This window comes from Tenrec ecaudatus, chromosome 17 (assembly GCF_050624435.1).
Source record: "Tenrec ecaudatus isolate mTenEca1 chromosome 17, mTenEca1.hap1, whole genome shotgun sequence".
NCBI classification, from domain to species: Eukaryota; Metazoa; Chordata; class Mammalia; order Afrosoricida; family Tenrecidae; genus Tenrec; species Tenrec ecaudatus.
The window spans coordinates 35,569,539-35,582,842 of NC_134546.1; the positions used below are offsets into that span (position 1 = coordinate 35,569,539).

Sequence of the window (13,304 nt, forward strand, 5' to 3'; positions counted from 1 at the left end):
CACTGGTGCATATGGGAGCTGGAGGCACAGGGAATCCAGGGTGGATGATACCTTCAGGACCAGGGGTGTGAGGGGCGAGGCTGGGAGAGTGGAGGGTGAGTGGGTTGGAAAGGGGGAACTGATTACAAGGATCCACATGTGACCTCCGCCCTGGGAGATGGATGGCAGAGAAGTGGGGGAAGGGAGACTCCGGATAGGGCAAGGTATGACAAAATAACAATCTATAAATTATCAAGGGCTCATGAGGGAGGGGGAGCGGGGAGGGAGGGAAAAAAAAAGAGGACCTGATGCAAAGGGCTTAAGTGGAGAGCAAATGCTTTGAAAATGATTAGGGCAAAGAATGTACAGATGTGCTTTATACAATTGATGTATGTATATGTATGGATGGTGATAAGAGTTGTATGAGTCCCTAATAAAATGTAAAAGAAGAAAAGAGAAAAAAATGATTAGGCAAAGACTGTACAGATGTGCTTTATACAATTGATGTATGTATATGTATGAACTGTGAAAAGAATTGTATAAGCCCCAATAAATTGATAAAAAAAAATGTGCTGAAAAACTCGGCTTTCACACGAGTATTTATGGTAGGTTTAAGGAGCTCTACTAAGTGCAAGGGGTAAAGACCAGCTGAGATGTTCATGATGTGGCTTCTTTAGGCAACACAGTTGGGGTTCCCACCCAGGATCAGAGAGGCAGCGGGTGCTGAAGCAAGAGAATGGAGCCTCTAGCACAGTAGTTCTCAACTTCCTCACGCTGTGGTGACCCCCCAACCAGAACATGATTGTCGTTGCTACTTCATCACTGTCATTTTGCTACTGTGATGAATTGGGCGACCCTGTGAAAGGGTGGTTCGACCCCCAAAGGGCCAAAAGGGTTGAGAACCGCTGCTCTAGGAGACACCTTATCTCTACCACTGACAGACTTTAAACAAGTCCCCCTCTCGGGTTTACCTCAATTTCTTGGGGTTACCTCAAATTACATCACTTTAAAAAAAGCCAAAACAAAAAATACGGTGGTGGGAGGAGCAAAGCACCCGTTATCTTACAGAGTGATGCAAACGATTTGTGGAATTCACCCAAGTAATTCACGGGGAGCACAGGAAGTGCTGGCCCCACAAATGTTAACGCGACTTCTCTCTGGCTCGCTTTCAGCACTTCGGAAGGGCCATATGAACTCCCTCCCTGGCTAATACTTCCTGTCGACTAGAGCACGCAGACCGCTGCTTGGATCCACAAGCAGAAAGTGGTCCTTTTGGGGGCTCAAATGCTCAAAGTGCAGACAACAAGACTCTACAGGGTGGGCCAGGGAGGAGGGATGAGGGAGCTACACTAAGTGGTCAGCAAGTTTGCTGGTGGAAACCCCAGGCTGTGATGTTCACATTAGAGGAGACATGTGGCTGATGCTTACACCTGCAAAAGGAGGTGGGGGCTGTGGAGGTGAGATGAGAGCAAACAATAAACCTTCACCTAAAATATTCTGAAAACTACAAAGCAGTTTTTAGTATCTACCTCAAGTGTACAATAAAAAAGGTCAGCCATCCAAGAGAGTTTAACTAAAGAACACCAGGGGTCATCTTTTATGTACTTACACTATTAGAAATAAAACCTCAATAACCAGGAAACGAGAAAGGCAGCATTTAAATTTTTACTTGATGCTAGTATATGAAATGCCCCCAAAGTGAGTCCCGTATCCAGGGATCAGAACCTTCCCCATGATTGCTGCTCTCACTCTTCCTTCCTCGATACGAGAGATGTTGGTGAGCTCCAGTGTGAATCCCCTGGGGTGATAAGAAACCGAGTAATAATGTTAAGTCCGCAACATGGAGAGTTTGGGCCACAAAAACAGACAGTTAATTCTACTAAAGAGGCAGGGTTATCCCTGCCAGTGTTGTTCTCAAATGAGGTAATGTCCATGGCTCTTATCTCTCCTTTATTGAGATTTAATGTCATTTACCACTGGCTCTTAGAAACCTGCTGCATCATCTCACCTTTTCTAATGTATGTGATTTCCACCCATTTCAACGTTGCAATTAGGAACCTCTGGTTTTTAAAACGATTAAGAAACGAATCCCACATGTTCCTTCTTTCTGTCCCTGGCCTATCATCTGAGCCTTTCGTCCACAGCCTAGAAAACTCAGAGATCAGCAGATTTCTAGTGTTTAAGGTCATGCTATAGAAATAGTCTGGGGCTTGATATATTTATGGAAACATTTTTCAACGAGTCAAAATGTATAATTCAAGAAAATGTTCTGTGAAAGAATTTGTTTTCTGATTACAAATGATTTCCTGCTTTGGGGGAAAAAAATCCCATAAAACCCAAAACAACAATTTCATATTTACTTAGCTGGCTCCTCAAGGTCCCTTGGAGATTATCATTCCTTTCAATCCCCGAGATCTCTTTGCCAGGTGCAGACCTTTGAATGATTTCAAAGGTAACTTTCTGTGGAGGAGGTGTCTATAAACTGTATGCAGGAGATAAAAACAAGCTTTCCCCATCGGAAGCTACCCCATGAAGAGCACGGGAAACAGAAGGGTGACCGCACAGAGGCAGCCCCAGAGGAATAGACACAGAGCCTTGTTACAGGCCTTTGACGTCCTTGTTGTTTTCAATCAGGGCAAAGCAACCTCCAAGAGCGATCTCACAAGCACAAACACAGTAGCCAGCACCCCTTGGTGTTGGTTCTCAAGAAGCCCTGCTTCTCACAAGGTCGTCAGAACAAGAACAGCCACAACCCTTCCGCAGTCGAGATCGGCCCTTCCCTGGGCTCCCACGTCCTACATGCCGTCCGGTAGGCGCAAACCTGTGGAAACCAAAGGCAGCCAGCGGGAGATCAACGGATGGTTCTGTTGCTGGGCGGACTGGGAAAGCAACAGCCACACCTCCGAGTGGCGTGGGTGGGTGACACTAGGTGGGGTGCTCCGTGAGCAGGCCTACCTCATTTTGTCGAGCTTTGCTCTTGTACACTTGGCAGGTATGATGTTTTTTGACAAACTAAACGTTTGTGGCAACCCTTTGTGCCAAGTAAGGCCACTGGCGCCATTTTTCCAACAGCACGTGGTCACTTTGTATCTCTGCGGTTGTTCACACAACACTTCCAACCTCTTCACAATGCTGTTGCACACTTAGTCGACTGAAGTGTGCACACGGACACGAAAAAAGTTCCCATGACTCCCTTTAGTGCGACAGAGGCTTTATGGCAGTGATCGGAAACTGAAGCTTACGTGATCTCGGAGGTGTGCAGCTGGGAAAAGAACCAAATAAGCAACCCCTGCTACACCCCTCTGAGTGGCTCGCCAACAGAGAAACTCTGATGGCTGACATCCTGGCCAATCCACGCCTTCCTTCTCACTGGGCTATTGTCTGTGGCTCCCACTGGGAACAGCCTGCTCTGCACCCACCGCTCATTTATACCAGCCCTGTCCCTGCCGAGGAGCAGAAGCTGACACAACACAGGATTAAGAAAGCTGAGTACACAGGGACCTTCTCATTGTCATAGGAATCTAGTGAGGATTCAAGAGAGGCGAGCATTCGGTGCTATAGACAAATCGATAGTGAGAAAGTCGTCCAAGACCTCTGATAGCATCACACAGACTAGATGATCTGAACGTACAGCCTGGGACCACACAATCCTTTCAGGAAGTCCACCTGATGAACCATTTTCAAAACGATCCCAAGACTTCAGCTTCCTCTTGCACACCCACTCTCTCAGGACTACCTGATATGTGATGATGTCATCATTGATGACGTGGAATATGTGGTTCTGAAGTTTACTCTTTTAAATTCCTCTATTTTAATTTATATTAAATGTTGATAGCTTCTTAAAAGTTCCAGATACAATTTTAAGAGCATACAGATGCTCTGAGATCAGACTGAGAACTGCCAATTTAGAACTTCAGTCCAACCCACACTTGGCAGTTCCCAGAGGCATGCCTTAGTCCACACTGAACCCTGCAGCTTCTTTTCTCTGCTTTAACGTCCATGTCTTTGGAAAACTTTCACTGAGTTCCCCAAGAGAATTCAAGAGCCCCTACTATGTGTTCCTCCGGTGTATAGCGCATTATATTGAGAGAGCCAATCTCCTACTCATTTTTCACCTACTCATCTTTTGGCTGCTTCATGGCAAGGGTTGATTTAGTCACTGTCTTGGCTATGATGCAGCTGTGCATACTAGGCACTCAATTCATTCTTGTTGAACATAGAGAGCAAACAAAGGATGAGGGCAAGAAAACAGGTCTATCTTGTAGTCATCTTCCCCACAACACCCCAAGGGAAGCTACTAGAAAGATTAGGTTCATTAAAATAAAGGTTCATTAAAATTATGATACTAAAATGTAACAGTAAGACTCACTGCCATCGAGTTGATGCCGAATCATAGTGACCTCATGGGACAGGGTAGAACTGCCCCTGTGGGTTTCTAAGACTGTAACTCTTTACAGGAGTAGAAAGATGCATCTTTCTCAAAGAGCAGTAGGTGGTTTCAAACTACTAACCTTGAGGTTAGCCACTCAAAGTGTAACCCACTATGCCACGAGGGCTCCTGTCACTCACTGTTGTCATTTCTGTGAATGAATTCATTATCATATACCCATGAGCATCTGAACAATGAAGAGACGTATGTGCAGGTCTTGAGGCGGTGACTCTAAAAACCACACACAGGCAATCAGATTCCAAAGGCCTGTGCCAATCACCCCTCTCTATACCGCACCCCGTGTCAGCAGCATGAACCTCGAGCTCATCACACGTATGAGGAAGTCAAGGTCATCTCTCAACTCTGCTCGATATCAGGCACCTAGCCTGACAATTAAATCCCACCCCGAGCCCTGCCCCAGGGTTGAGCAGTTCAAGTAGCCGCACCCAAAACAGACCTCACCGGTCCCACTGGTCAAGTTTAGTTAGGCTTTAAAAAGAGCAACTCCAATAAGCAATCTATTATCTCATTCAACTGTACTTTAGTCTTTTCCAGAAGAAATGTGAAATGAAAATGAACATGTCTATTTATTAAAAATAAAAAGCATCTTCTGCACTACCTAAAAGAGATCAAATTAATCACAGAACCTCGAAAGAAGAGACAAAAAGCTGTTTCTGTGCATGAGGGGAACAGCCAAGACAGAGAGGGTGAGAGGCTGCAAACCGGGAGGAATGGAGTCACAGGCACGCACTGGCATGTGCACACTGTTGAGCTGAAGTATGTTTTGATGTGGGTAGCCTCAAGAAAAACAACAAAATTAATAAAATGTATCTTCTGTAGCTCAGAGAACAACAGCAGAGTCAGGTTTGGTATTTCCCTCAGATGGGCTATGGTACTGAGCTGCGGAGTAAGCCCTCCTGGGCATGTGAAAGAGATGTGTTTCGGGGTCAACTTCTCTCCCACTGAATGTTCACACCTTTTCCCTGAACAAGGAGGGTCCCACAATAACCTTCAGGCATATTTAATGGAAAAGGAAAAAAAAACCTGTATCTGGTTGGGAGAGGGAAGAATTAAAAAAAGAAAATATGCTATTGAAAATATTGGGTTTAATGCAAAAGAGGACCGATCAGAATCACAGCATAACACTACTGATGGTTGTGAAGAAGAGAGTGTACATACCTGGGCAATATTGCTACAGAGACAGTTAGAAGTCCCGGGGCCCAGCTCCGACTGTCAACTGTCTACAAAAGCCCTCAGAACTCCTACTCTGCTAAATTACTTACCTGGAGAAGCGCCCCGTGAATATGGTTTTGCCGGAAACACTTATCAGTGCGCTCAGGGAGTCTGGCCAACAGAGTTCGGATGGTTCTTGGGATTTGGTCTATCATAACAAATGGAACCAAGGCACGAGCTGCCATTTCACGGGACCGGTAGACAGGTGAGCAACCACACCTGGGAAGAAACAAAAACATAAGACCACTCAAAACTCATCGCCACATGTGCCTTTGCATATGCTGATGTTCTATGTAAGTCTACTCCTTATTCCAAATGATGTTTGTTGTACTTCTCCTCCTTCTACAGGTATCTTGGTTGCTGTTACGTACATCTAAACATCACCAACATCTATAATTCTTATCACAGGGCTTAACGTTAATAGGCTTTGAGAAAGGCAATAGCAAAAATGACTTACACCTCAATGATCAAACAACTATTTATTGGGCATTAGTGTTAACCGCTGGTGGTGCCTAGGTTACAGCATTTTCTCCATGGTTGGAACCCCCAGGCACTGCCTACGAGGGAGAGAGACCCACATCCTGGTAAGTGTCATGAAAAACCCATTGTCACCAATTTCTTTGAGGGCCTTTTACTCTGGTTTGAAAGGGGAGAGATGCAAATTAAGAGATGACTAAAGGCACATGAAAATTGTGTGTGTGTGTGTGTGTGTGTGCGCGCGCACGCGCAGTGATAAATGAATCTTGACATCATGGAGACAGGATCTCCCAGAGAAAGAGGAGACTGTAGGTTGTGATACTCAGAATGCTAGGACTCAGAAAGTAGGCAAGATCCAAGTGGGCCAATGGAAGCCAGGAAGTTATTCCAACCATGATTTCTGCCAGCAAGATCATATAAGGGAAAAATGTTCAAGGTATGTTTGAAAGGAAATAGGGCAATACGTCTGGTTGAAGTAGAGGCTCATGAACAACAGTGGGTCAATGGGTCAAGCCAGGCTGAGCAATGCCACAAAGAGAAGATTACATGGTCTGGACTTATTGTTAAGAACCAGGCAACGAATCCTTGACTCTGGGATGACTCACACCCAAGGAGCTTGAATATAGCCCGCTCTTAAATACGAGAAATCCATGGTTGAGTGGCATTTTGAGATCCTACAGAGGTCATTGGAAAGGCAGGTTGTCCAAGGACCTCTCGACTTTGTAAACATTCAGAACCCAAGAGCCCAGAAGCATTCTGTTCAGACTGGGCACCTGCACGAATGCACAGAGACAAGGTCCCCGCTATCTGAAAGTCGAGCGCATATGCAAGCTTTCGTAATCCCACATGGTGTGAAACAGAGACGCAATTGCCATTAAGATATATTGAGAAAACGACTGTGTTCTCAGACCCAAACATCAACCTAATGATTCATCAGCAAATAATGCATGACACCTAAACTGCCACTAACATGATGTAGTGTTCCCCAATACAGGGCACAGTTAAGGCAGCTTGGTGCTGACGGTCGTACCGGGGTAGGAGCTAGGTGACAGCATTCAGGGTGCACGCTGACTTCTTAATGGCAGGCTGCAACAACAACAGGGAATGCCAGTTTTACATTTTGCCATTTTTCCTGAACAGTGAAAATCCTATTCAGGTTCTTTTTGCACATGCAAAAGTGTGTGAAGCAAACTTTTGAAAACCAGGGGTTACCAGTATGGGAATGTTTGAGGTGGGTGTTCAACATGGTATGCTCTAGCTTATATAAGACTGTAGTTTTCAAGGCTGTATGATCTTTGGTCAGATTTGGTAAATTTGGCCAGGGAAAAAAATAATAAACAAAAAAGCCCCCCCCCCAACCCCTGAAATCTAGTAGTGTTTTACCTACTGGCATTTAGGATATGAAAGAATTTCTGGTAAGATCTGGACCATTATCAGTATTTGGCCTTTAGGATTAGTAAAGACCAAGTTCAATAACTGAAATGTTTTAACATTGTAGCCTTATCACCAGCATTTATCTCAATATGAAAATAAATATACAGATATAATTTCTGTACAGATGGAGTGATGCAAACAGAACTTCCAAGTGAGGATAAGAAGGAGGGTCTGAAAAAAAAAAAAAAAAGGAGGAGGGTATGCTATGTTCCCCCTAAGACGCTCAGCCCATCAGCACGTCCCTCCCTGCAGATGTCAGAGGGCTAAGCTTACACCACTCAATGGGAAGACGGCCAAGGTTCAGGTTACAGGAGGTAGCTAGAGATTTCCCAATGGACAGTGACATTTCTAACAACTCATTCATTTTCTCTCAGACTTAGTTTTCCTTTAAGATGATTAAACGTTGAATCCTTAATGGAACAATATAATAAAATGTTTGTTTTGGCCTAGGGGGTGGCAATGGGAAAACTTCACTGGGCGGAGGAAAAGGAGATACTTTCAAAATGCTTAGAGATTTTATTTGTAAGTGAAATCAGCTCCACAGTCATTTGTCCCAAACTTCTCCAGTCTGTCCACCCCCCACCCCTCCAATACATACACTTTGTGTTAGAGTATGTTTTATGTTACCAAAAGGGCTCTTGTATATAAATGTTTCTCTTCAAATACAAATAACTCTGACATGGTTACAGATGTTTAGTTTCCAATTAGCAGTAACTGTACACTAAAGAAAGCCCCTCCTTTTACTCCTGACCTTTTGCAAACGATGATTTCCCAAAGGAACCTGGCATCCTTACAGGAGAAAGAGTGGAAAATGGGAAAAGCGCCAAAAGGTTCTACTTTCGGATGCCTTGTGCTAGGGCACTTTCCAAACGCATACACCCAGGTAAAATGGAAAACGAAATCTCCCCTCAAGAGATGAATGTAATTACACAGGGAGAAGCAAGCGGCCTATTTTTAAAGTAACACTTTATTACGTAACAGTCACTATAAAGGAATGACTCAATGTAGTTTCAAACTCCATTCTATTACAAATTGTTCAAACAGATTCCAGACAACATGAAAAATATAAACCATCATTAGGAAAATAATTGTTTCCCAGTTATTATTTTGTCAGCGATTAGGTAGGGCTGAAGGGAGCTGATAAGAAATGTAGCTGTTGTTCTCGTCGTCGTGTGAGAGGGCACACACACAGCCTTGCCAGCTCTAAGTGAAATCCATGTGACGCTAAAATCCTTCCCCTTAGAGCCTTCCAGGTGGACTCAATAAATATCCCCAATTAAGTTGAGATGCCCTTTGGGGCCATAATAAAACCTAATCACTATAAATATAACTTCAAATTAAACACCTGGATTTTCATCCTTCTTTGTCTACCAAATGACCTTTGTGACATAGATAAGTCACTCAAACCTCACTGAGGCTCAGGGCAATTGAGCTGATGGTGATAATCTCTATCTGCTCAGTCCCCTATGAGAACACCCCAAACAGACTCTTTGGAAATACAACATTGTTAGCGGTGCCTCTAGGCAGCTTTGCGGTCATGAGTTGGGTTGCTATCAGCAAGGTGTGCGGATCGGAACATTCGCCACGGGAGAAAGAAGGGGCTTTTACTACTGTGCACAGTGACTGCCTTGGAAACTCACAGGGCAGTTCTGCCTGTCCCCCAGGGTTGCTCTGAGTTGGCATGGACTCACTGGCAGTGAGTAATATCTAGTATCCACCACTTGTCCATTTGCTGTCGTCCTGTGATGGCTTGTGTGTAGCTGGAAGTTAGGCCATTGTTATTTCACATACCAACAGAATCACTCAAAGTGAACAGTTTTCAGCAGAACCTCCAGACTAAATAAATAGACTATGCAGAAGGAATAGGCTGTTCACTTCGGAGGAATTAGCGCTAGAAAATGTTATGGACAGAATCAAACTATTGTCAGATACGGAAACCTCATGAATAGAAGGAGAACATTGTCAGAGACAGTGCAGATGAGGCCCTCAGGGGAGAAGCCACTCAAATTACGACTGAGGAAGAGCTGCCGTCTCAAAGTAGAGCTGACCACAATGACGGAGAAGGAAGAGAGCCTTTGGGAGGAAAGCCATCGGGAATGTCATTCACTGATGGGCCGCAACTCAAAATGAGAATACACAGAAGCAAACACCAACTAACAATTAGAACTGGAAATGTACAAAGTAAGAATCTAGAAAAACAGAAAGTTGTTAAAATGAAGTGGAAAGCATATAGAAAGACAGCTGCCCCTCCCCCCAGAAGAATGGACTTCAGAGGACAGCCGCCCCTCCCCCCAGAAGAATGCAGCACTGAAGCTGCAGCTCAGGGAGAGGGACATGTCTGATCAGAGCACACGGGAGCAAATGAAGGGGGAGGAAGAGTGAATGGAGCACATCCTGGCTCACCAAGCCCTGAGGATGGTATCCCCGCTCAGAGCAGCCAATATGGCCGGTCTAAGATGAGACTCACTGACCCAGAGCCCTACAGGGGACAACACTGGAGACACAGTGTGGGCATTGCAGCTGATCTGACACTACCACCCTGAGGCAAAACACTAAGGGCGTGCAACAGAACAGCAAGGGGAGGAGAGCAATGGAGTCCTCAGGGAATACCAAAAATGTATGTTGGGACCAGGGCCTGGCACTCCACTGGAAAACACTCCAACAAACAGTCCTTGAACTATCTATGAGTTGTTTTTTTATTTGTCATTAGTTTTTTGTTGTTTTGTTTTCTTTTGTTGCTTTGTTTTGCTCTGTCTTGTTTTTGTGCATTTTATTATTTCCGCAGGCCTATCTAGATAAGATAGGCTGCATAAGCAATCTGGAAGAGAAAAAAAACGGGACCTACGGTCCTGGGGGGTGGGGGGTACATGGGAGACAGGGAGGTGGAGGGAAAGGAAGTGGTGCTAATAAACCCAGGGATAAGGGAACAAATGATCCAAAATCAGTGGTGAGGAAGGTGTATGAGGCTGAGGCCTGGCAGGGCTTGATCAAGGGTAATGTAACCAAGAGGAATTACTGAAACCCAAATGAAGACTGATCAGGATAGTGGGACAAGAGGAAAGTAAAAGGAAATAGAGGAAAGAACTAGGAGGCAAAGGACATTTATAGAGGTCTAAATAAAGGCATGTACATATGTAGTTTATATATGAGGATGGGGAAATAGATCTATGTGCATATACTTATAGGTTTAGTCTTAAGGTAGAAAATGGACATTGGGCCTCCAGAACACTTTGTTCTATTAAACTGATATTCCATGATGCTCACCTTCCCGACATGATCGCAAAGTGGGTGCATAAGCAAATGTGGTGAAGAAAGCTGATGGTGCCCGGCTATCAAAAGATATAGCATCTAGGGTCTTAAAGACTTGAAGGTAAACAAGCAGCCATCTAGCTCAGAAGCTACAAAGCCCACATGGAAGAAGCACACCAGCCTATGTGATCACAAGGTGCCAAAGGGATCAGGAATCAAAGAACAAAAAAATCAAATCATTGTGAATGAGGGAGTGCAGAATGGGGACTCAAGACCCATCGTAGGCAACTGAACATCGTCGAGGGGAGGAGACGAGCCAGTCAGGGTGCGGAGATGAGCCAGTCAGAGTGCAGAGTAATAACAATGAAACATACAACTTTCCTCCAGTTCCTAAATGCTTCCTCCTCACCCCACTATCATGATTCCAATTCTACCTTACAAATCTGACTAGACCAAAGGATGTACATTGGTACAGATAGGAACTGGAAACACAGGGAATCCAGGACAGATTATACCTTCAGGACCAGTGCTGAGAGTAGTGATACAGGGAGGGTGGAGGGAGGATGGGGTGGAAAGGGGGAACTGATTACAAGGATCTACATATAACTTTCTCCCTGGGGATAGACAACAGAAAAGTTGGTGAAAGGAGATGTTGGACATGATAAAATAATAATAATTTATAAATTATCAAGGGAGGGGGAAAGGGGGAATGGGGAGGGAGGGGGAAAACTGAGAAGCTAATCCCAAGGGCTCAAGTAGAAAGCAAATGTTTTGAGAATGATGATGGCAACGAATGTACAAATGTGCTTGACACATGTGGATTGTGATAAGAGTTGTACGAGCCCCCAATAAACTGATTTAAAAAAAGAAAGACAGACATTCTAGTAGCGAATGAGCTGAAATGCCCTGGCACTGGCCAAATTAGAAGCATAAATCATATGGTTTATTATCCCAGAAACGACAGATTCAAGAGGAAGGGTACTGCATCCATCATCACAAACGACAGATTCAAGAGGAAGGGTACTGCATGCATCATCATCCATCCCATCAATGCTTTCAGTGATGGGATCATATCTATTTCCATTCAAGGAAGTCCAGTCAATGCATGTGGATGTCTCCAGATGGAATCAAATAGAGTATATCTAGGGGAAGGGACGACGGAGAAGCTCAATATTAACAGCTAAAAAGAGGCCGGGGTTGACGATGGGTTAGATTACCAATTGCTCATGTTAAGTTCAGGTTGAACCTGAAGATAATTTAAAATAAATTCACGAGAGATAAAGTATGATGGAGAATATCCCATCCCCCTCCCTCCCGCCCCCCGCCCCCGAATTTTAAGAACAGATTCGACTCATTAAACACTAATGAGAGAAGACCTGATGAGGTCTGGATGGCATCAAGAACACGCTTGAAAAAAACAAAAGGTCAATAAAAAGCGGAAAATAATGATAAAACATGGATTCCAGAAGAGACTCTGAAACTTTTTAAATTTTAATTGCAGAGTAGCTGAAGTAGATGGGGGAAAATGATGAAGTCAAAGAACTGAAACAGAAAATTTCAAAGAGCAGCTTCTGAATCAGCTACTATAATGAAAAGTGCACAGACCTAGAATTAGAAAACCTCAAAGAACACGCTCAGCATACCTTAAACTGAATGAACTCAGGAAAAAATTCAAGCTTTGAGTGGCAATATTGAAAGATTTGATGAGCGAAATATTTAATGATGCAGGAAGCATCAAAAGAAGAAAGAATACACAGTCACTGTACTGCGAAGAACTGGTCAACACTCCACATGTGCAAGAACCCATGGGACTGAAAGAAGGCGTGCAAGCTGCACCGAAAGCAAGAGCCAAAAACAAGGCTCCAGGAATTAATTGAACACCCACGGAAAATGTTTCAGCAGACTGATGAAGCACGCATTGGAAGTACTCACTCATCAATGCCAGGAAATTTGGAAGACAGCTACTGGACCAGTTGACTGGAAGAGATCCATAATTGTACCCATTCCAAAGAAGGTGACCCAACAGAATACTCAAATTATAAAAAATTATCACTGATATCACATGCAAGTAAAATGTTACTGAAGATCATCCAACAATGGTTGTAGCGGTACAGTGACAGGGAGCTGCCAGAGATTCTAGATGGATTCAGAAGAGCACATGGAACAATAAATTTTGGCCGAAAGTCGAGAATACCAGAAACATGTTCACTTGCATATTATTGACTATGTACAGCATCCGACTGTGTGGATCATAACACACAGTCCTTGAGATCGATGGCCTTGAGAAGAATGGGAATTCCAGAACATTTTTGTGTTTGTATGGAACTTGTAGATGCATCAAGAGGCAATTGTACAAACAGAACAGGGCATACTGAATGGTTTAAAATCGGGAAAGGTGTGTGTCAGGGTTGCATCCTCTCACCATACTTTTTTCAGTTGATATACTGAGCAAATAATCAGAGACGTTAGATATAAGAAGAATGCTGCTTCAGGATTAGAGGAG

At 44.0% G+C, this 13,304-nt stretch overlaps 1 protein-coding gene across 3 annotated transcripts in view; it reads right to left on the bottom strand.

The window, feature by feature from the left end:
* The window catches only part of THADA (THADA armadillo repeat containing), a 385,109-nt gene that overhangs the window by 184,733 nt on the left and 187,072 nt on the right, over positions 1 to 13,304 (bottom strand). For all 3 annotated transcript variants that reach the window (XM_075535368.1, XM_075535369.1, XM_075535367.1), the window contains exon 29: positions 5,692 to 5,860. In XM_075535368.1, coding sequence (XP_075391483.1) covers positions 5,692 to 5,860 — 169 coding nt within the window. The remainder of the gene's footprint in view (positions 1 to 5,691; positions 5,861 to 13,304) is intronic.